The 21,531-nt window shown below is 41.1% G+C and overlaps 1 protein-coding gene across 1 annotated transcript in view; it reads right to left on the reverse strand.

Moving 5' to 3' along the window:
• LOC137326017 (ankyrin-2-like) overlaps nucleotides 1-21,531 on the reverse strand; it is a 418,648-nt gene that overhangs the window by 150,778 nt on the left and 246,339 nt on the right. Inside the window, exons 10-16 of the mRNA XM_067990953.1 lie at nucleotides 15,018-15,116; nucleotides 13,266-13,463; nucleotides 9,128-9,226; nucleotides 8,927-9,025; nucleotides 6,712-6,810; nucleotides 4,110-4,307; nucleotides 1,183-1,281 (exon numbers count right to left, since the gene is read on the reverse strand). Of these exons, the coding sequence (XP_067847054.1) occupies nucleotides 1,183-1,281; nucleotides 4,110-4,307; nucleotides 6,712-6,810; nucleotides 8,927-9,025; nucleotides 9,128-9,226; nucleotides 13,266-13,463; nucleotides 15,018-15,116 (891 nt within the window). The remainder of the gene's footprint in view (nucleotides 1-1,182; nucleotides 1,282-4,109; nucleotides 4,308-6,711; nucleotides 6,811-8,926; nucleotides 9,026-9,127; nucleotides 9,227-13,265; nucleotides 13,464-15,017; nucleotides 15,117-21,531) is intronic.

Here is a 21,531-nt window from a genome sequence, read left to right on the forward strand (position 1 = left end):
AAAAATTACTATTGTGAGCACTTGCCCTTCAAAAGAATATTCCTGTCCCACACTCTCTTCAAAGTAGGATAGTGTGGAAATCTGACAGTACAATGAATGAAAGGATGTTGCTGTGGCTCTGCATTGCGCTGCTACCATATGCTGAGGTGGAAGTACAAAGTGAGTATAATTTGGCCCTAAATATTTAACACATCCATTCTGTTTGTTAGATGATAAATCATAAAACAGAAGTTAGCCATTGTTCATTCTATTTTTAAGGGGATAAATTAGAAAACAGAAGACTATATTTTCAACCTGGAATCACCAAATGAACTTATTTTAGCTCCTGCCACTTGTACAAACAGAATCTGTGCCAAAAACATTCAGCAGAGGTATTATCACCTCCTCTGCTACCCTGAAGACAGAAAGCTGGTGTTTCCGGTATGCAGAGGGGTCAGGGTGGCCAACAGCAGGGCCAGATGTCAACTTTTATTCCTACCGTGCAACAATCCCTCTCTTTATGGTAGGAATATGAAAGCCCATCTTATCACAACATAAGCAGAAGATTTTTGCGATGTAAAAACCTTCTGTAAAACAGCTCCTTGTCTTGGGCAAGACAGGAGTCCTGAAACATTTTTTTGAAATGTTTGGGAACCATACAGAATGGACAGAAGCAGACGGAATATAAGAGGAGCACATTACCGAGAAAGAAACATGAAACAGGCCCACTGTCTTTAGTGCTTCATGCAGAAATCCAGGAAGGTGCTGTCGGGAGAGAAGTGCTTTAGGTTTGTAAAGGAGGATCCCAAGAGTGAGCACAGGGTGAGTGGACAGAGGGTCGAGGGAAAAGGACCATGCAGGTAACATTTTAACATGCAAAAAAGACAGTTTGGTCAAGCTACTGGAAAATTAGACTCAATTGCAATGACATTCAATATTTTCTGTATTTTATGTATGTTGACTATCAAAATTTTATTCAGTGGCCTAGAAGCCACAGTTTTTGTAATTTTGGAATCCACATGTAATGTTTTATGCATAAACCAATGAGATTATGAATCTTCTAAAAAGAAGCTGCAAATTGCTTTTCATGGGCCAAAATTTTAGATGGCCAGAATTGTTTTAGTTTCATCTTCTCATTGTGGATAAAACTAATATCATATGTACATTTCCAGACTGAACTTTTAAAGTTCATTAGTAACTTGCCTTGCCAGCAGAGTCTGGAGAAGCAGAGCGCTGCAGAAGGAGTTTTGCCACTTCTAGGCTCCCGTACTTAGCTGCGACATGTAGTGGGGTAAATCCCTTCTGCGATAGGAGGACAGAGGAAACACAACTGCTACTTAGTTAACAGACATGCTTGGAATACAGTATAAATAAGGAATAGGGATACAATTATACTGTATTACACCAGTGAAAAAACAGGCAGGTGTACACAATGGTAAAATACGAGTACTTTTACCATAAATGATGACTTTTCTCTGTGAAATTTAGGGGTGACATGTAATGGGAAACCTTGGAATAGAGAGTATAATTCTTTGAGTGAGGAAGACCTGGTTCATCAACTATTGGAAACAGAAGAGGTAGTGGATACTACTTCTATGGTAAGCGTGCGATCTGGCAACTAGGGAGATGTTTTTCACTTCCCCACATGTGTTCGCTTTAAAGCACATGTATTCATTTTAATTTGACATATTTTACATATGTGGTAGAAATGGAAAATATCACCATCACAAGCAAGACATGATAAATATTACCACTCAGGAGGCTGACCACAACTCATTCCTGATTTTGTCCCTTATGCCCTAACTGGTCAGCCTCAGTTCTGGAGAAATTTATCATATTTCAGTGTTTCCCTATGTCAGATACACTATACTACTGAAATTAATACACGAAAACTCTGCCAGAACGAGATTGACACAATGAGTCTTGTAATACCTTTCCAAAAATTCACTATTGTGCAAGTGAGGAGGGTTGTCAGCCTTCATGTGGCTGAGGCTCAGTGTCACTTGTCTGTGTATGAAGAGTGTTTGTATTGAAGTAAAAACTGGACTGAAGCTTCTTGTTCTGAAATATATGGTGAGGAGTGTACAGATTCAGGTTGAAACAAGATAAGTTTCAAGAAGTGTAGGACCTTTGATGACATACTATATAGAATCAATTGAATAAGAGTGAGTTAACTGAAGCAGACTGTAAAAATAAACCAGCTTAACAATATGACTGGTTCAATTGACTTGCTTTTATTGAACAAATGGCCAGCTGCTTGTTTGGAATGTAAAGCTATCAATACTGTGCTTATGAAATATTTAGTACATATACATCTATAACGAATACACCTGCACTTCCTTTTTTCGCTTTTTCATTTTCTTTTCCGGCTCTTTATTCCCTTATGTCTCTCTAGGGGTGATTTTGTGAAGCTCTGCTCCTGGCATGGAGACTTGCTAGATCGGAATGCTGTGTCAGAGATAGGGTTACAACGATATAAGGATGTTTTTGCAACTTGCACTCCCGTCTAGCGAGGCTCCACGGTAAGGGCAAAGCCTTATAAAACTAGCCCTACTGTTTTCTTTTTTGTGTGTGGTTTACTTTGTACATAATTTGATACGGTATAATTTCAATTCTGGCCACCACATACACTGCATAGGTTTCTCTATTGAAATAAACCCAGTAAGATTCATAGATTCATCTGCTACTTGATAATTATTAAATATAAATAGATAGCTCACGTGTCCTTGTTCCATATGCCTTATTTCTCTGCTTGACTTGGGGAAGGTGCCAGCATTTATGTATGAGTTGTAAACATTTGAGAAAATCAGTGTTGGCCAAGGTACAATGTTGAGTATTCAGTACATAACTTACCAGGTTTATCTTCACTCTACTAACCACAGAACATTAAGTTTACAGCTAAAATATTGTGTTATTTTCAAATTAATAGTCTTTCTACAATGTTTTTGTCTGAATCCAATATGGGTTTATAGTCAAGAACTGCTCAGTTTGGAGAAATAAACATCTACAATAAATAATCACGAGAATGGAAGGACTATCTCTCTCATGTTATTCTTTTCCTGTGCTGTTTTTGATGTATTGGTATGCATTCTACATCCATCTTCTAAGGACAAGCTTCAAAGTGCACTTTCATAATGAACTTGATCAATTTAGATGTTTCAAATTTCGATGCACCCACCATTTTAAGAAAATAAGAGTTGCCCTTGTGCGGTGGGATTATTCATCTTTTTTGTCCTGTCTGCCAAAGGTTTAGCGATTTTGTTAGCATTCTGCTAGCTTTTACCTCTGGAAATTCAGTATCAATTAAACCAGACAGAGTGACGAAAAGCCCACTCTTTCCGATAGTGCTGAAAACTCAATAATTTTGGCACTCTCAGTACAGCTGGACACAGGCCAGCTATAGTAAGCTACCTTGAAATTGGCAATTGTACTCAGATACACAGCATGGAGGAAGGAAAAGTCACACTGGGCTGCAGGTGTTCTTTTAAGGCCGAGGAGAGTGTTGGAATCTTTTATTTTTAAATCACCTAAATTAACTTTCAACTTATCAAAAAGAGTTCCTTAAGATTAAACTGAAATACATTTGTCCTAAAATAAAATAAAATAGACTACACCACTGGTTTGAAATTGGGAAGAAAGCTGCAAAAGACCACAGACGATTGGAAGGAGCAGTAAAAGAAGCAGTAAGGAATCTGAGGAGATGCAAACAGACTGCTATCACTTACAATCTGGTGAGTTGCTTTGCTTTACAGCTAGTAACTGGCAAGTTGACGAGTGGAATTTTCCAACCTTAATTGTGGAAGAAACTTATTATAGGTGTGGAGGAGAGAGAGAGAGGTGACTATATGCAAAGTGGCAAAATGTTCCAATTCTCGGCAATTCTCCAGAAAATATGTACCAAGGAGGCTATTTGCTATCTTCAAGCTGCCAAACCAGGATAATCATCACGCGAATTCTAAGAAACTTAAAGCTGCAAACAGGATTTAATGTTTAGAAGTTTGAACACATGACCACAGAGCTGTGAAAGCAATGATTTACCTCTGTGTTAAACGGCCGTTCGGTCCTATTATTTTGCAATTCAAATATTAGCTCAATACTTCTCCCTCTCCATCAAACAAATGACCTCTTACCTTTGTGGCTAATGAGTGTGAAGCACCTGCCTCAAGCAAAATAGAAGCCACATCTTCCTGCCCCTCCCTGGCAGAAATATGTAGTGGGGTATAGCCATTTGTGGTGCAGGCATCGGGAAAAGCCATATGTTGTAGTAGCAGCTGCACAATCTCAGTTTTACCCAGCCTTGAGGCAATGTGTAAAGGAGTCTGGTCCTCCTGGGGGAAAAAGTGGCACAAACATAAAACATTTCTTATCCATCATAGCTTTGTCTGCAGAATTCTAAGCAGGACCATACCAAATTTCTGGATTAAGCAAATTTGGAAACCAATTTTAAAAAATCATTTTTGTAATTACAAAATTGAAAAAAATAGTATTTGAAAAAGGCTGAGGTTATTTTGAATAGATATGTTCAAAGGAGATGATTAAGTTTATTATGTGTAGTCATCAGTTTTGAATGCACCCCATCTCCATGTTGTTGAATGACAAACAGCTGTTTGCAACCAAAGTCACATATAAAGGGGTTTAATGCTTAAAACCAACTTCGGGTCACTCTATGGAGACATGAATTGTCAATATGGACGTGCTGCTTTATGCATCCCAGAGGAGGAAGTCATGGACAACACGATCTTAAAAAATGCAGGCCTTGGTTGATATTAAAGGCCCGATTTTAACTCAGAGCTGGGAGGTGAGCGCCAAATCCCCACAATCTCGGCAGCGCGAGACCCGGGTTATTTTAACACCCAGGCCTTATCTGCATGCTCCCAGTTAGTTGCCTACCCAAAACTGGCAGGAAGCGAGAGCTGGCCAGTGAGTGGGAGTGGAACGTCGGGTGGCACGAGGCTGCTGGCCGGGATTCAAGGAACAGTTCCCGCCACTTAAGTAAGTTGTGGGGAGGTGGTTTTGGGATGGACTCACGATCGGGAAACTGGAAGCCTAGGGCAGGGGAGGCCTAAACTTTCCTTGTGGGGCCAGGAGGAGCAGTGAAAAGAAAGTTAAAAATGTACCTCTTTGGGCCTCTTCTGACCTGGCTCCTCTTGCCACTGTCTTCATCTAGCAGGAAAGCCACAACGCTTTCCTCACACAGGCAACCAGTTAAAATATCAGTTGGACCCCAATGAGCCTTCGGAGCTCGGTTTGCATATCTCCCAGCCGATTTTAACTGACACCCGCCTGGTGTTCGCCAGGCGGGCAAGGTTAAAATCGGACATTCAGTCTTCACTGCTCTCCACAGCAGAATTTTGATAGATCTCGGCCTGGTTGCTGGATAGATCGTTTTACATATATGGAGTACTGCAAATGGGAAGTGGGGGGAGGGGGGGAAAGATTTCCAAGTCCAGTTTCCTTTCCCCATACCCATTCCCAGAAGTTGTCTGTTGATGGATCATTATTGATCAACACCAAGTGACTGCATAAGTCCACAGCTCAGGCTCTCCCAGGTGAAAGGTGAACCAGGGTGGAGGGATGAAACAGTCAATAATGTAAACTTAATTGGGAGAAATATAAATTTCAAAAGACTGCTGGTATTGACATCAACTCCTCTTTCTCCGTATGGCAACACAAAATTCATCCACGATATAAAGTATAATTTGGAGTTGATTGTGACCAATTACCCTAATTTTCAAGCAATTATCAGATATCACTGAGTCTGTGTTTTGTTCAAATGGAGCAAAAGATGTCTTCTCCATGTTACCCATTGAATCAGTCAGTGTGCTTTATTAGTGTCAACTTCGTACTGACATATCTATTGAAATTGCACTTAGTTTGGATTGGTTACTTTAGCCTGCTGTTCAATGGCAGATTGACCAACAAGTAAATTAGTGTAATGGCTTGCAACACTAAATTAGAACTGAATGCAATTCATGAAAATTACAAAGAAAAACTAATCAATAACAGATATACAGCTTTTTAAGTGATTTTGTTTCTCCTTCATCTACACTTCACTCTGGTTGTGAAATCTGGCAAAACAAAAGGCTTGTTTCAGCAGTCTGACTTTTTATCGCGCCAGTCTACTGAATACCTATTTTTTAAAATAAATAGAAGCTGCACAGAATATGAGCCACCGGTATCATAACTTTTGCTGTAATAGCTAAGAGCTAATTTCTCAGTGGCTTCGAAAAGCATGGTTGAAAGAAAATTCCAATATTGCTCTTTCACTCAATTTGTCTTCACTGTTGAGTTCCTGTTGCTGCTTCTTGCTGCCATGGTTCATAAGTTGAGATGATCGGACTCATGGACTTTGCCATAATGAGTATCAATGCTACTGTTATGGAAATAAGGGAATGGAAGGAAGATCAGTTTGGATGGTTTAACATCTTCCCCACTCCATTGCTGTGCCATGCTCTAGCTTTCCCAATTAAAACTGACGGGGTTGAGCATCTATGATCTCTGGAATATGAATTCACAGAAACCTGAGTTGGGAGTAAACTGCTTTGTTGCTAAAGTCACAAAGGTCAGCTTACCTGATAACATGACTCCAGCATATAAAAATATGCATTCTTAAACTTTAGCTTGAAATTTTTGCACCACCAAAACTCTACTTTTACACCTTTGATCAGTATCAATATCTGTTCTGGCATCATCAATAAACATAATCTCACTCTTTTCTTTCAGGACACCTACCCTGGCTTTAGCGTCCACTAGGGCACCATTGCGCAGCAGGCAGCGCACAACTTCCACCTGTCCAGCTCGTGCAGCCATGTGCAGTGCAGTTTCTCCACGCTGAAGAAAGAAAAATAGTTCTTAAACAGGCCAAAGGGAAACAATGCCATTGTAGTGTGTCAAAGAGCTCCACTTCTATTGTGCTGTTAAACAAACAACCATCAAAGACAGAAATATTCAGCAGTGAATTTGTTTTTAAAATCACTTCAAATACCGCAGCATACATTCCTTTTTGCTCCCTAAATAATAGCATTAAGAACAACATTTTTATTTGAATCCAACTGAACACACTCAGATGTCCCTGAAATTTAGGCAATTTCAATTCAGATAACGGACGTGACTTTTGGGTTTGTGAGCACGGATTAAGTGTCTGCCCTGTAGAATGAGGAGCGGGGAAAGGGCTCAGAGTTGGGACTCTGAACTTCACAGCCAAATTCTCCAAATGACCTCCAGCTATGGATTTTAAGCTTTTTGTATATAACCTTCATTTAGCCTTATTTAGCATAATTAGGACAAAAATGTAACTTGTGATTCATGCTTTGACACTAATGAAAATTCTAGTAGAAACTCATAGGCCCAGAATTTCCTCGGAGCTGCTCCCACTCTGCTGCCATAACTTCACTGGAAGTGCGTTGTTAAGTCCACTTACGCACATACATGGGGGTTTCTGCCACATGTCCGGTGAAGTTACGGCAGTGGAGCAAGAACAGCTCAGGTGAAATTCGCGGCCATAGCCTCACAGTGCAAAAAAGTAATCTTTTTCACTAGTACATCATGACTTTATGGACTTCCAGATGGATATTAAAATTTAATTTGAATATATTTCCAATTCGCTTTAATATCATGGTTATTCATTATGGCTAGGGCAAGTGACTTAGTGTGGTACAACATCCTGTGACTTTCTACACTTACAAACATATAATTGGATTTTCTGCCTGAGTACTTCAATTTTGCAAAAAAAGCCCCCGAGGCAATGAAAATAACAGGTTCCGAGTGATAACAAATCACTTGCCCTGATCAAGGCATTCACACTATTCAACAGCCATAATGGGAATAGAGCCCTTCACGTCAACTTTCCTCTCCCAATTTACTCTTCTGTGGCAAACAAGCCATCTGCATCCCAGGGTGGCTCCATTCATTTAATGGGAGTTTCATAGACAATACAATGTGCAGCTCCACATCTTTGAAACAGATCTGAACAAAACCTGAAATGACAAGATTCTGCACAACTGTCAATGGTCCCAGATTCTAGTCAGGCCTTTTCTGCCATCAACACCTGTTTCCTGCAGTTTTTTTCTCCTTGTATATTTCAAGTTGTAACAAAGCAAGAAAATTAGTATGGAAACAAATAAATCGTGTCCATTCTTTTCCTAGCTTCTTTTTGTTCATGTCCAATTTTTCTCCTTCACAGAGACCCATCATTTCAAGTTTCTGTTGCCGTTTCGCGGTTAGGGAGATGCGTACGGAGCCAATCATGTGCTTTTCCTTTGTATCTTCCATTAAGTGAATGGAGCCACCAGAAGCCATTCCCAGAAGTTGTCTGTTGTTGGATTATTATTGCTCAAAATGCTCTGGTAAGTTAGTCCTTGTTAGTCCAATCACAAAACAGTTATGTTTTCTTTTTAAAATCTTCAGATCACACCACATTCAATATTAACAGAGAGTAATTATCCGGCTGTAATCCATTTCTAACAAACTGTAATATAACTTTTTACATCTTTAACAATCCATATTACCTGTAGTGGAATGATAGTGTTGCTCTTTGGGGTATAAAAACAGATTAAGGGGTTAGGGTGCAGTGAGGTCTTTCCATAATATCTGCACAGCTCCAAATGTTAATATTTTTTATAACAAATCCTGTTTACATGGGACACAATTTTGTTTTACTGTATAACAACACTTTCTGTGCTGAAATAAGCAGAACTATTTCATCTGGAAGGCAGATTAGTGGTGAGTGGATTCTTGGGCTAGTACTGTCTATATTGAAAGTGAGAAAGCCAACCTGCGCGATGGGAAGGTAAATCTTTTCGAACAGATTTATCAGATGGTACACGTGCTCTTATTGGTTTCAATGCGGTTTTAAAATATTTGTTATAATGGTGTATTATAAAGGAATTTATGCAAACCCAGGTCTTCTGTAACATACATTTTTTTGGTTAAGGCTAGCCATACTTACAATATTAGAAACATCCGGAGACGCTCCATTCTGCAGCAAAAGGAGGACTATATTCAAGTGGCCCATGAAGGCAGCCACATGTATTGGTGTAAGGCCAGACTGTGAAATAAAGCAATAGCATTTTACTCCTCTACAGGGTCTGCAACTTGTTTTAAATTGATGCGACAGAGGCAGTGACTAGGTATTAAAACTTCCTTCTACCTCTGTTATGGCTTGGATTGAGGCCCCATATTTCACAAGAAGTTCCATCACTTTAACACGGTTTTTCTTACATGCAATATGCAGTGGAGTAAAGCCATTCTGTACAAAAAAAACAACCAGGTTAGCGTTCACATCAAACGTGCGTTAAAAAAGTCATTCCAATATCATGCATGTGAATCTCATGTTAATTCAGTCGGGGTGCAATGATTGTCATCTGAGGCTGTGTTTAAACTGTAGCAACTGGTCTGAGACTGGTAGATACAGAATCGACTCCAGCCAGCCAGTTCATTGTTTATGCTGCCTGGCCCCGAACTGAACTTTCAGGGTCAGGAGAAAAATCTGCACACATGTGCTTATACACATAGTCACTTCCAGTTCTTGGTTTTTGGTATTTGTTGTAACAGGAAAAAACTAACATAAAATATCACACCAAATCAAATTTTAAAAAGTAATCTAAAAATCATTACATCGAAAAAATTCTATGGTATAGGCAGGAGCATCCACACTCTCGAGACATGTCAAACGTCTTTCAGCACTTTTTAAACCAGGTTTGACACTGCATTAGTTATACTCCATGTGGTGTCAAGCAAAAGCAGTGTGAGACAGTCTCTCCAAGGGATTCTAAAATTGCTTGCCTTTGGAATCAGTCTGGGACCTAACTCCAGAATTATGCTGTCACCTTTGTGACACTGTAAAGGGGAACCTGTCATCAGTTTAATTTATTTATCTGCCAGTTGAGACCATGTTTGGATTGATTACCCCTCCCAAGAAAAACTCTGACCTCTAGTAAAGTCTCCCTATGTAACCCCCTTCCAACACATTGAGTATGCTGCGTGCTGTTTCTTCATAACCACTCTCTTATCACAATTGACTGTTGGAGCCTGATCACCATTACTTGAATATTCATCAAGCTTTAGTGTGACAAGCTGAAGCCCGTACAATCCAGGGTTCATTGCTCAGTGATGCGATCCACAGCATTAAAGACAAATAATATGTTACAACAGGAAAACACTAACATAAAATAGCACACCAAATAAAATTTTAAAAAGTAATCTAAGAATCAGTACATCAAAAAAATGTTGGCAAATTGGCGATGCTCTGTTAAATTGTGATGTGGAGATGCCGGTGATGGACTGGGGTTAACAATTGTAAACAATTTTACAACACCAAGTTATAGTCCAGCAATTTTATTTTAAATTCACAAGCTTTCGGAGGCTTCCTCCTTCGTCACATCGTTCACCTGATGAAGGAGGAAGCCTCCGAAAGCTTGTGAATTTAAAATAAAATTGCTGGACTATAACTTGGTGTTGTAAAATTGTTTACAACTGTTAAATTGTGGAATAAACATAAAAATATTCACACATGTGAGCAGACTGCTCATTTCCAGAATCCTTTAATTACAAATTTTTTAATTGATCACTCCTTAAAGAAAGGTATTGTCTTCCAGATACATTTAATAACAATGCTTTGGAAGAATAACCAGGGCAGTTATCACAGGTCATCAGGGTGTAACAAGATCAACTAAAGTTGGGAAATTACCAGTCTCCTGGAGCCTTGCTTGATTGTCTTAGGACAGAAAGAAATTTCCTCAAGTTTTTTCTAAATTGGCTTCAGGTTTCTGCCTTTCTCAGGATATTGTGTTACAAGGGAACGGGTTGATGGTGTATGTGGCTGTACCATGTCTGGACGAGGTGAGTCTCGACGGACCAGATGATCTTATCCCATCCTACTTTTCATATGTTTGTTAGCCAGTAACGTAATGTGAGATACATTCAATAGTGTGAGTCACCTTGTAAATCTGATCATCAATAGAGTGACAGAGAGTATATTGATGACAATTTTTGTAATACTAACATGCTATTATGTGATTTCTGAAGAATAAAATTGGTGCCTGCTATAAATGTAATAATGCTAGTTTAACAAATGATCAGCTTTAATTTCAGAATGCTTGCTTAATTCTTTTGTAGTTTTGATGGTATTGATATGCAAAGTTTATGTGCCAAGGAAAGATTATGTGACCCGGAAATCCACATTATTTCTTCCAGTGTGTACTCTGTAATTTTGAGCGTGATGTTGCTCCCGGGATAATTAAATCGCTTGAGTTAATTCACCAGCTGAATGATCTTGTTGAATAGTACAAATAAAAGGTGCCTGTTTTCATGGAACTCTTTCATTTCTCCTCTATTCCAGTCAGATAATTGTCCCCTTATAACAAGGGTATATTCTTTCGAATTTATTTATTCATTTATATAGGGCCTTTCATGACCTCAGGATGTACCAAAGTACTTTACAGTCAATGAAGTACTTTTGAAGTGTGGTCGCAGTTGTAATGTAGGAAATATGTTGTAAACTGTAAAAATGTCACTGTGCTGGAGGTGCCATAACACTCACTTCAATTCCAAATAACACTAAAACCTGTCTCTAGGATACAGAGAAGGCAAATCCTGTTTTAACTGGAATAACTGCAATCGTTCTCAGTTACAATAGACAGTCATAATTCCATACAAATTTGGTGCAGCATTCAGTATATGTTGTTCAGTATACATAAAACAGGTAGGGAGTGAGCCTTATAGCATGTTTGGATGCCCAGGAGGTTGGTACTGGTGAGTGGCATTGCTTTTAATGTTGTGGCTGTCTGTTTCAATGCTATTGATATCTATTGACATTGGATCATTTTGGCTGCATTGGCTTTATGCATTTTGGCTTTATGAATTTCCAAAAGGAGATGGGTTTGTGTATCTCTCGTGTGGTATCTGAGTTATTGTGCTTCCAGCCATTGGCAGTAGAGCATTCATCAAAACATGATTTAGGAGAATTTTCCCGGGTTCAACCTCAGTAAGTAAATAATTTTTTTTTGACTGGGCTATTTTCCATAGTATTTTCCACACTGGTAACACCTTTCATATCCTCAGAACATCTTCACATTCAATTAACTACTTTTGATGTGCAGTCACTGTTGTTTTGTAGGCAAATCAGCAGCCAAATTGTATACAGAAAGGTCCAACAAACAGCAGTGAGATAAATGACCAGTTACTGTGACTTTGGTGGTCTAGGTTGAGGGATGAATTTCGGCCAATAAACTGGGATAACTGCTTCTTTGAAAAAGTGCCATAGGATCTTTTACATCGACCTGAACAGGAGCCTGACACTTAGAATATGAATTCCAATCAACGATAATGCTTGTTCAGCACAGTTACCCAATATATAACTCCATTTATTTGTGCAAGTGGATAATTGTGCAACTAATACAAACAAAACAGAATTTTCATACCTGTAACAAAATACGACATCGTAGAAAAGACATGAATCTCAATACTTATCTCACGCACAATATACCTGATGTAGAGCAGTTAATTGACGCATGTAATATATTTACTATTGAAATACATTCTTTCGATACCACTTGCTACAAAATAAACTGCTTTCTTTCTTTACAAGGTGAAATTCCTCCTGTTGCTAATTTTAGCAAAAGAATTTGATGTAAATATCTGCTTTTCACTCGCGCTGACCTTTTCCATGAAAATTATCTACAGAAAGAATTTCAACCTTTGTTGTAGCATAAAAAGAAGTTTTAAATGCAAGAAGATTAAAAAGAAGAAAATTTCTCAAGGTAAAACTCTGCTGGCTAAAGTAATAAAGGACATGGCATGTCAGCGCCCTGCCGCTCTGTGCTGCAAAACCAACTTTGTGCGTGCAATAAGTTCTCAATTTGACACACACAATCAAATAGAGGGGCCGTGTGGCAACTAGACACTTCCTTATCGAGCGAGAGGCAAATCAAGCGTAAGTTGCTCTGGGCTGCACTTCATCGTGGCCATTTATAACTTGTCATTAACAGAACCCTGGGAGCAGGTAGCATGTTGTTCTCTGGGAGAACTAAAAGAGGGCAAGGGGAGATTTTTTTTAAAAAGAAACTCTGCAAAAGCAAGGTTATTCTTGGTACCACAGTTTTCTATTATATTGTGCAACTATATATTTGGTATTGAAACAATGATTATAACTTCTGATCATAATAACTGCATACGCAGCACAAATAAGTAGAAATGTGTGGCTGAATTAATACATAGTGAATAAAAAGGTTGACAATCACTGATAGTTCACTACAATTGCAAACTTAACATTCTATAATTATATTTACCAGTGCCCTGGCATTGGGATTGGCTCTCTTGTCCAGAAGAAGCTTGGTCACCCTGTAGTGACCACAGTGAGCAGCAACGTGCAACGCAGTAAGATAGTCAAGAGTGACATCGTCGACAGGCGCCTTGTGCTGCAGTAGATGCTTGACACATTCCACGTGATCTCCCTGTGCAGCCATATGGAGAGGTGACAAACCATTCTGTTCACACAAATAGGAAGAAAAGGATTATTATTGATCAATTGTTCACTCAAAACATAGGGGTAGAATTTCTGTGCGTGTGGAGTGTGGGGTCGGGGTGGTGGACCCCGGCCATCTGTTATAACTTTGGCAGAAGAATGGCGGAATTCCAGAGATAGGGAGTAAACAGCCATAGTTTCTCCAGAGTTTCTGCAACCTCCTGCTTAAGTTACAGTGGTAGATCAGCAGAACCCCCACAGAAATTACTGGGGCTGGTGTAAACTCCGACAGAGGATAAATCATTTCTGATTTTTTTTTTGCTTGTGTTTCCTCAGAAAAGCATTTATCCGTTTAAAGTCCTGTTGCCATGTAAAGATGTTGGGGTAGAATTTCCGCGAAGGTTCCCTAATCGGCCGCCAGAACTATGGCAGAAGAATGGCGGAAACTGCGGAGAAGTGACGAAAGCAGTCGTTCAGACCGTTTCTCGAGGGTTTCTGCCGTAGTTGCGGTGGGAGATCAGAAGAACTCCAGCAGAAATTACTGGTGCTCGTCAGAAATGTTAACAGCTCTGCATACAGAGAAGAGCACAGTATTAAAAGCTGCCATGCAACAAAGTGATTTTTTAAAAATGGCAATTAGCTAGGACACTTCCAACAATTGAAGGTGAATCCTGGGATGGGGCAAAGGTGAGGCCAAGGGGGGTTGAGCCCGGGTCGGCAATGGACCGCAGTATTTTTGTGGGGCCCGGAGAAGTAGGAATGCTCCTCCAGGCTGCAGAAAAATCATTTCAAATTTACCTTTTCAGAAATTCGTCGGCTCGATCGCCGTATTGCGTATCAATCGAGAGCAACAAGCTTGTTTGATTTTATTCCCATCCCTACTACAGAGATGCTGAAGCTAATTGTTGTGCCCACACCAATTGACCGGATTGAGATCAGATAACTCAGGTTAGACTAGGGGCTGAACCCTGGGCATTTCTAGTCTGTACTGCTTAGTACCAACTGACATGATGCTTTTACACAGTTAAGAGCCCATTTTAACATTCTTAATAAAAAGTTAAAGTAAAACTCAAAAAGCCACATGCAAGTTTGGACTGCAATAATACAGCATTTGATGTGGCACAAGCTTTTTCCATGCACAAGAACTTCAAAAGAGCAATACTACTCCTTTAAAAGCCACTGCCATTCATTCATGTGATATGATAGTTCCTAGACACTGGGACTGGCCACATGAACTATAGTGGTATTCTCCTATTCGCTACATTCCCATGTTCATATGATACAAATGTTCATATTTATGCTCAGTGAATGAAGAACAAACTGCTACAACCATGTTCTAGCTTTTACAATTCATGGGCAGGGGGTGGGGCAGGGGGGAGATTAACAAAATGGTGAGGGACTTCAACTGCACCCAGTGTTAGCATCAAGTATTCCCAGGTCAAGTACATCATGACCAAAGCTCCCCCTACTTCTCCCCAACCTCAAAAGAGGAATGAAATTTGGTCCCAGATTAAGCATTACTCTGAGAAAACATATTCTTAAATTGTACATTATGCAACAGTGAGCACTTAAACACCTTTGTCCTGGCAAGCATCGGGGCTCCTCTCTCAAGCAGAATTTCTACAGCTCCATCATGGCCACTCCTTGCTGCGCAGTGAAGTGGGGTTAACCCATCCTGATGGAAAAGAACGCAAGTAAAACACACAGTTCTGGATGACCAGGTCATGCTGTATTTCTTTATAAGGCATTTGCAATCTAGAAGAATCACTGTGACAAATCCATTAGCAACATCTGTTTCCTTAAAAATATATCCCAGCCGCTTAAAACTTTTAAATGACAAGGGCAGGAACCCTTATTGGAGTTATAAAATTCACCATCAAAATCTTGAATATGCACCTTTAATTTTACTGCCAAATTTATGCTGCTTCCCTTGCCAATAAATAATCATAAAATGGCATCTGTATTAAGATTCAACTGAGGACATCATTGAATAGAACAGTTCAAAGACAAGAGAGCATGAATATATCGGCAATCAAAATATAAGGAGGAGATTCAGAATGCTGAACATTGGGATTGAGGGTTTTAATCAGCTGTCAGAGCTTAAATGTGCTTTTAGGTCACAAGTTTAATTTTTAAATTTGATCTCTATTGCACTGCAGCTATGAATTGTATTTTACCTATTAGCACATATCAACTAAATGAATTTTATTCTTCTGAAAGCAAATGTCAACAACCCAGGCAAGTTAGGAAGAGATATGTCATTGCGAAAAGAGCTGAGCTGGAGAGCCTATTGGAAACTAACTTGTGTCTGAAGTTGCACAATAACTGAAAAGATGATAGCCACCTTTCTCTTGCTCCTGGATTGTTTGAAACACAATGCAGCATCATTGACTGGAATATACTGAATGTAAACATTTAAAGAGGAAGGTGGTAGACTACATTGTAATACTATTAGTATTGGCCAAAAGCAGGAATTCATGACAGGATGAACCATAAAACAATGAAGTTGATATAATATTTTTTTTAATTAAAGAAAGTTCAGCGTTCATGTAAAATTTGGTGATGGAAACTGTGGGACTATTGCCATGGGATAACCTGCTTAAGAGGAGCTCTTTGTGGGCACAGGCATAACAATAAAAACAATAAATAATTCTAATAGACAACATACAGTAAAACAAACATTCAGTTGTAAAATTATACTGAAGAATGTGAAAGGTTGTTATAATTTGTGATATTTATGAATGGTCTTCAGTTCATTGAAACTGCTAGATTCTAACATGTTTCTGAACACATAGGGGGAAAAAATTGGATAAGGGCCATTTTTGGGCGTAGGTAGTGTGACGTGCTATTACCCCGGGCCCAATGGCCCCTGCGCAGGCAGGACACAAGTTTCTGGCGGCCCGAGGACTCACATGCAATCAACGTTCCATTCCGGGCCTTGCACGTGGAATCAATGCAAATCGCACTTTCCACCAGCAGGGGGAGCTCAATCTCTTAAAAGGAGGATGGTTCTTAGAAATCTCTTAAAGGTAGCTGGTACCTGTTATTTGCTGAAAATAACAGTCTACTGTATGTATGGAGTCTGAATGGAGATCAGACATCGCACATGTAAAACACAGATGCAGGTCCCATCCCTAAGTTTACACACTAATGACTTATGTTAAAACATTGAATAAAGGTTGCACACTACTAAATCCCACATCCTCCAATCTGCACGTCAGACCTCACCAATCTGAGTTAGTACCAGGCCTGCGAGAGTGCGTGCACCAAGGTTCTCTGCTGATGCACTAGCGACCTTGGTGCAAGAGGTGGACAGAAGGAGGGACACCCTATATCCGCAGGGGGGAGGTGGGAGGGGGCAAGAGGCCCTCCAGACATATATACAAAAGGCAGTGGGATGCAGCGGGGGACAAAGTCAATGCCAGGCACGCAACATAATGAACATGGATGCAGTGCAGGAAGAATCAATGCTTTGACATGAGTGGTCAAGGTGAGTGAGGTCAACTGTCAAGTGGCGTCTCCTACCAACTCCACCATGCACTGCACCCCTCATCCCCCACATACCAACAAACTCTTTCCATCAGTACTCAACTCTTCCAATCAGATGCTTCCTCTCACCCTTGTACATTACCGCTGTTGCAAGCTGCCCACCCACAACTCACAGGCCACACACACTGGCAACTATTCAACCTTGACAGGCACATCACCCAGACATACGTCCCGCTTTCTTGCAGGAGAAGGTGGCGCATATCAGGAGGCAGCAAGTGGCAGTGGCATTTAGCCCCTCAAGCCTGTTCCACCATTCAATGAGATCATGGTGGACCTGTGACTTAACTCCATATACCCCCCCTTAGCCCCATATCCCTTAATACCCTTGGTTCACAGAAATCTATCAATCTCAGATTTAACATTCACAAGTGAGCTAGCATCAACTGCCGTCAGCAGAAGAGCGTTCCAAATGTCTCCCACCCTTTGCGTGTAGAAGCATTTCCGAATTTCACTCCTGCATGTCCTGGCTTTAAATGTTAGACTATGTCCCTGCAGCCTAGTATTCAAGTTTAGGAGACCTCCAAAAACAGTTACAAATGTCTCGGCAGCCAGAAGCAATAATCCAGCCACTAACCTGTAAATCCTGCATGGTCCCTTTAAATAGCGCTGGGGGTGGGGTGGGGGGGGGGGGTGGTCCTCCAGGCACTTTAAGACACGTTCAGATGGTCGGGGTTAAGACTGTGCATTGAGTTGAGCATTAAGTCCCAAAATGGAGTCTATCACTTTAAATCAGCGTTGCACACTGATCGAAGCCATTTTCTCCCTACTTTGCATGATTCCAGCGTCTGCGCCAACTCCTATACCAAGATGGCGTCCGGTGCACGTCACGCTGGAAATGTGCGTGCGCATCCAAGACGCCATCTTGGATGTTAGAGAGGCCGTGTAGCGCCGGAACAATGGGTGCTACACGCTCAATTTAGCGCCTCATTGTACCTGTAGTATATCAATAAACTAATATTCCACTGACCCTTGGATCAATAACCTAATTAACTGCTGTTTAAATAATATTTCTATAAAATGGTCTGATTTTATAAGGTAGTTTCTTTCATAGCTTCAGCTGGATATATTTCAAATGAGTACAAAACTTACTGAAGATCTTCATCTGTGGTCAGTAAACCCTTTACAAATCTAAGTTCAAACATACATGTCACTGTGATATAAATGACATACAAGTATTGCACCATTTCCTTACTATCTCCACTGTTAGATCTAATACCCTACTCATTTCAATGTGCCTTCAAAAATTATTCCAAATCAGTCTGAATCTAATATTGGTTTCCTCAAAATTGAACACTGGAGTGTAAATAGACTGCTACCAACAGAATCTTATACCCCGTTTACATTACAGAAGCAGTCAAATGTGAACCAGTTTCTTTTGATACCAAATTTAGAATTTGATGGCAAATTTGCCCCATTTATTTCTGCAAATATATTTACAACGGTTTGGCCTTATGTGGTAATAGAATGCAGTACAATATTCCCTGGCAGGACAAAATTAGGACCTAATTGGAATATTCTTCTTTACAACTTTTCAAAAAAGCAAGTGATCTCACACAGATTGACCTTTATTTGAATTTCACACAATTAAAAGCCATTCATTAAACACAAGCCACAATACAGTAATTTCATATGTCACATTAAATTTTTACAAAGTTTAGTGATGAGTTAGGCCATTTGCCCATTCAACTCATCCTTCCACAAAAACCTATGACCATCCCACCAGTGTCTGTCTCCTGAATAACTCCAGAATTTTTGGTTCTCTTGTTTACTTTGAGTCCCATTTCATTTCCTTTAACACTTTCCAAAAAACAAGGTTCAAACTGGTTAATTATTACCCATGGAAAACATGGAGGCAATGTTAACCTAACCCACCCATCGGGAAACTGACGGGATCGGGTGAAATGCTGGCTTTACACCCCCACCCCACCCCGGATTTTATACTCTATTGAAGTCAATGGAGAGTAATATTGGGCAGACTGTAAAACTGGTGTTACATAAGAACATAAGAAATAGGAGCAGGAGTAGGCCATACGGGCACTTGAGCCTGCTCCGCCATTTAATTCGATCATGGCTGATCTTTGACCTCAACTCCACTTTCCTGTCCGATCCCCATGTCCCTTTATTCCCCTACAGTACAATAATCTATCTATCTCAGCCTTGAATATACTGAACAACTCAGCATCCACAGCCCTCTGAGGTACAGAATTCCAAGATTTACAACCCTCTGAATGAAGAAATTCCTCTTCATCTCAGTTTTAAATGGCTGACCCCTTATCCTGCGACTATGCCCCCTAGTTCTAGACTCTCCAGCCAGAGGAAACAACCTCTCAGCATCTACCCTGTCAAGCCCCTTCAGAATCTTATACGTTTCAATGAGATCACCCCTAATTCTTTTAAACTCCAGAGAGTTTAGAAGAATTCTACTCAATCTCTCCTCATAGGACAACCCTCTCTTCCCAGGAATCAATCTAGTGATCCTTTGTTGCACCGTCTCTGAGGCAAGTATATCCTTTCTTAAGGAGACCAAAACTGTATGCAGTACTCCAGGTGAGGTCTCACCAAAGCTCTGTACAATTGTAGTAAGACTTCCTTACTCTTGTGTTCCAACTCCCTTGCAATGAAGGCCAACGTGCCATTTGCTTTCTTAGTACTTGCTGTACCTGCATGCTAACTTTAAGTGTTTCTTGTATGAGGACATCCAGATCTCTCTGAACACCAACATTTAGTTTCTCACCATTCAAAAAATATTCTGTTTTTCTATTCTTCCTACCAAAGTGAATAAACTCACATTTCTCCACATTTTACTCCGTCTGCTATCTTCTTGCCCACTCACTTAACCTGTCTATATCCCTTTGCAGGCTCTTTGGCTCAATTTTCAAAGTGAAAAATTGGGGGCAGGGGGGCATTGAAAATTGCTACCATTTCAGACCCGCCCCCAACCTGCCTCCAACCCACCCAATTCCGGTTTTCACGGGGGCGGGACAAGGGGCAGACGACCAACCTGCTCCCAGGAGACGGGTCGGGCCTTAAAGCCTTTCAAGGAGGCTTCAGGCCTCCATTTTTTTCCAATTCCCAATTTCAACCCCAGGGGGCCAGGCTTCCCGGGCCTCTGTTTCACGCCTCGTGAAAGGAGGCGAGAAGGCCCAAGACTAACAGGTGGGTGCCTCGAAAGGCACAGCTCGTGGGCCCGAAGGAGCAGGAGTGCTTCCCCCAGGCCCAACAAGCCTACCTGCACCAACCTCTCAACGCTCATGGTCACCCAACCCCCGATTGCGGACCCCCGCCCCCCCCACCCAACCCGATCACGGACAGCTGACCCCGGATCACGGATCACAGACCCCTGACGCCCCCAACCTCCAACCCAGATTTCCCGACCCCAATCCTTCCTCGATCTCTAACCCTGATTCCCCTACCCCCAACCCCGATCCTCCCCCTACTCCAATCCTTCCAACCCTGACCCTGATCGTCCCCCACATTCCGATCCTCCGATCCTCCAACACCCGACCCTCCCCCTCAACGATTGCGGAACCCCGCGATGACCCCCGATCCCATCCCCCATGACTCATGACCCCATGCCAACCTATGCCCAGCCAAGACTATCTATGCCCACCTATGCCGCTTGCACACCTGCCCCCTTCCCAGCTCTGTTTTAAAATTGAGCCCTTTGTGTCCCCCTCACAGCTTACTTTCACATCTAGCTTTGTATTGTCAGCAAACTTGGATACATTACAGTCTGTCTGAGATTGTAAATAGCTGAGGCCCAAGCACCGATCCTTGCGGCACCCCGCTAGTTACAGCCTGCCAACCTGAGAATGACCCGTTTATCCCTACTCTCTGTTTTCTGTCCGTTAACCAATCCTCTATCCATGCTAATATATTACCCCCAACACTATGAGCCCTTATCTTGCATAACAACCTTTTATGTGGCAAAATTCAGGAAGAGTGAGTTCAACTATATAATGAATGGGTGGACCCTAGGCAAGACAGAGGGTCAGAGGGATCTTGGTGTGCAAGTTCACAGATCCCTGAAGGCGGCGGAACAGGTAGATAAGGTGGTAAAGAAGGCATATGGGATACTTGCCTTTATTAGCCGAGGCATAGAATATAAGAGCAAGGAGGTTATGATGGAGCTGTATAAAACACTGGTTAGGCCACAGCTGGAGTACTGTGTGCAGTTCTGGTCGCCACACCACAGGAAGGATGTGATCGCTTTGGAGAGGGTGCAGAGGAGATTCACCAGGATGTTACCAGGGCTGGAGCGCTTCAGCTATGAAGAGAGACTGGGAAGATTGGGTTTGTTTTCCTTGGAGCAGAGGAGGCTGAGGGGGGACATGATTGAGGTGTACAAAATTATGAGGGGCACAGATAGGATGGATACTAAGGAGCTTTTTCCCTTCGTTGAGGGTTCTATAACAAGGGGACATAGATTCAAGGTAAAAGGCGGGAGGTTTAGAGGGGATTTGAGAAAGAACTTTTTCACCCAGAGGGTGGTTGGAGTCTGGAACTCACTGTCTGAAAGGGTTGTGGAGGCAGGAACCCTC

The sequence above is a fragment of the Heptranchias perlo genome, chromosome 1 (genome assembly GCF_035084215.1).
Source record: "Heptranchias perlo isolate sHepPer1 chromosome 1, sHepPer1.hap1, whole genome shotgun sequence".
Classification (NCBI taxonomy): Eukaryota; Metazoa; Chordata; class Chondrichthyes; order Hexanchiformes; family Hexanchidae; genus Heptranchias; species Heptranchias perlo.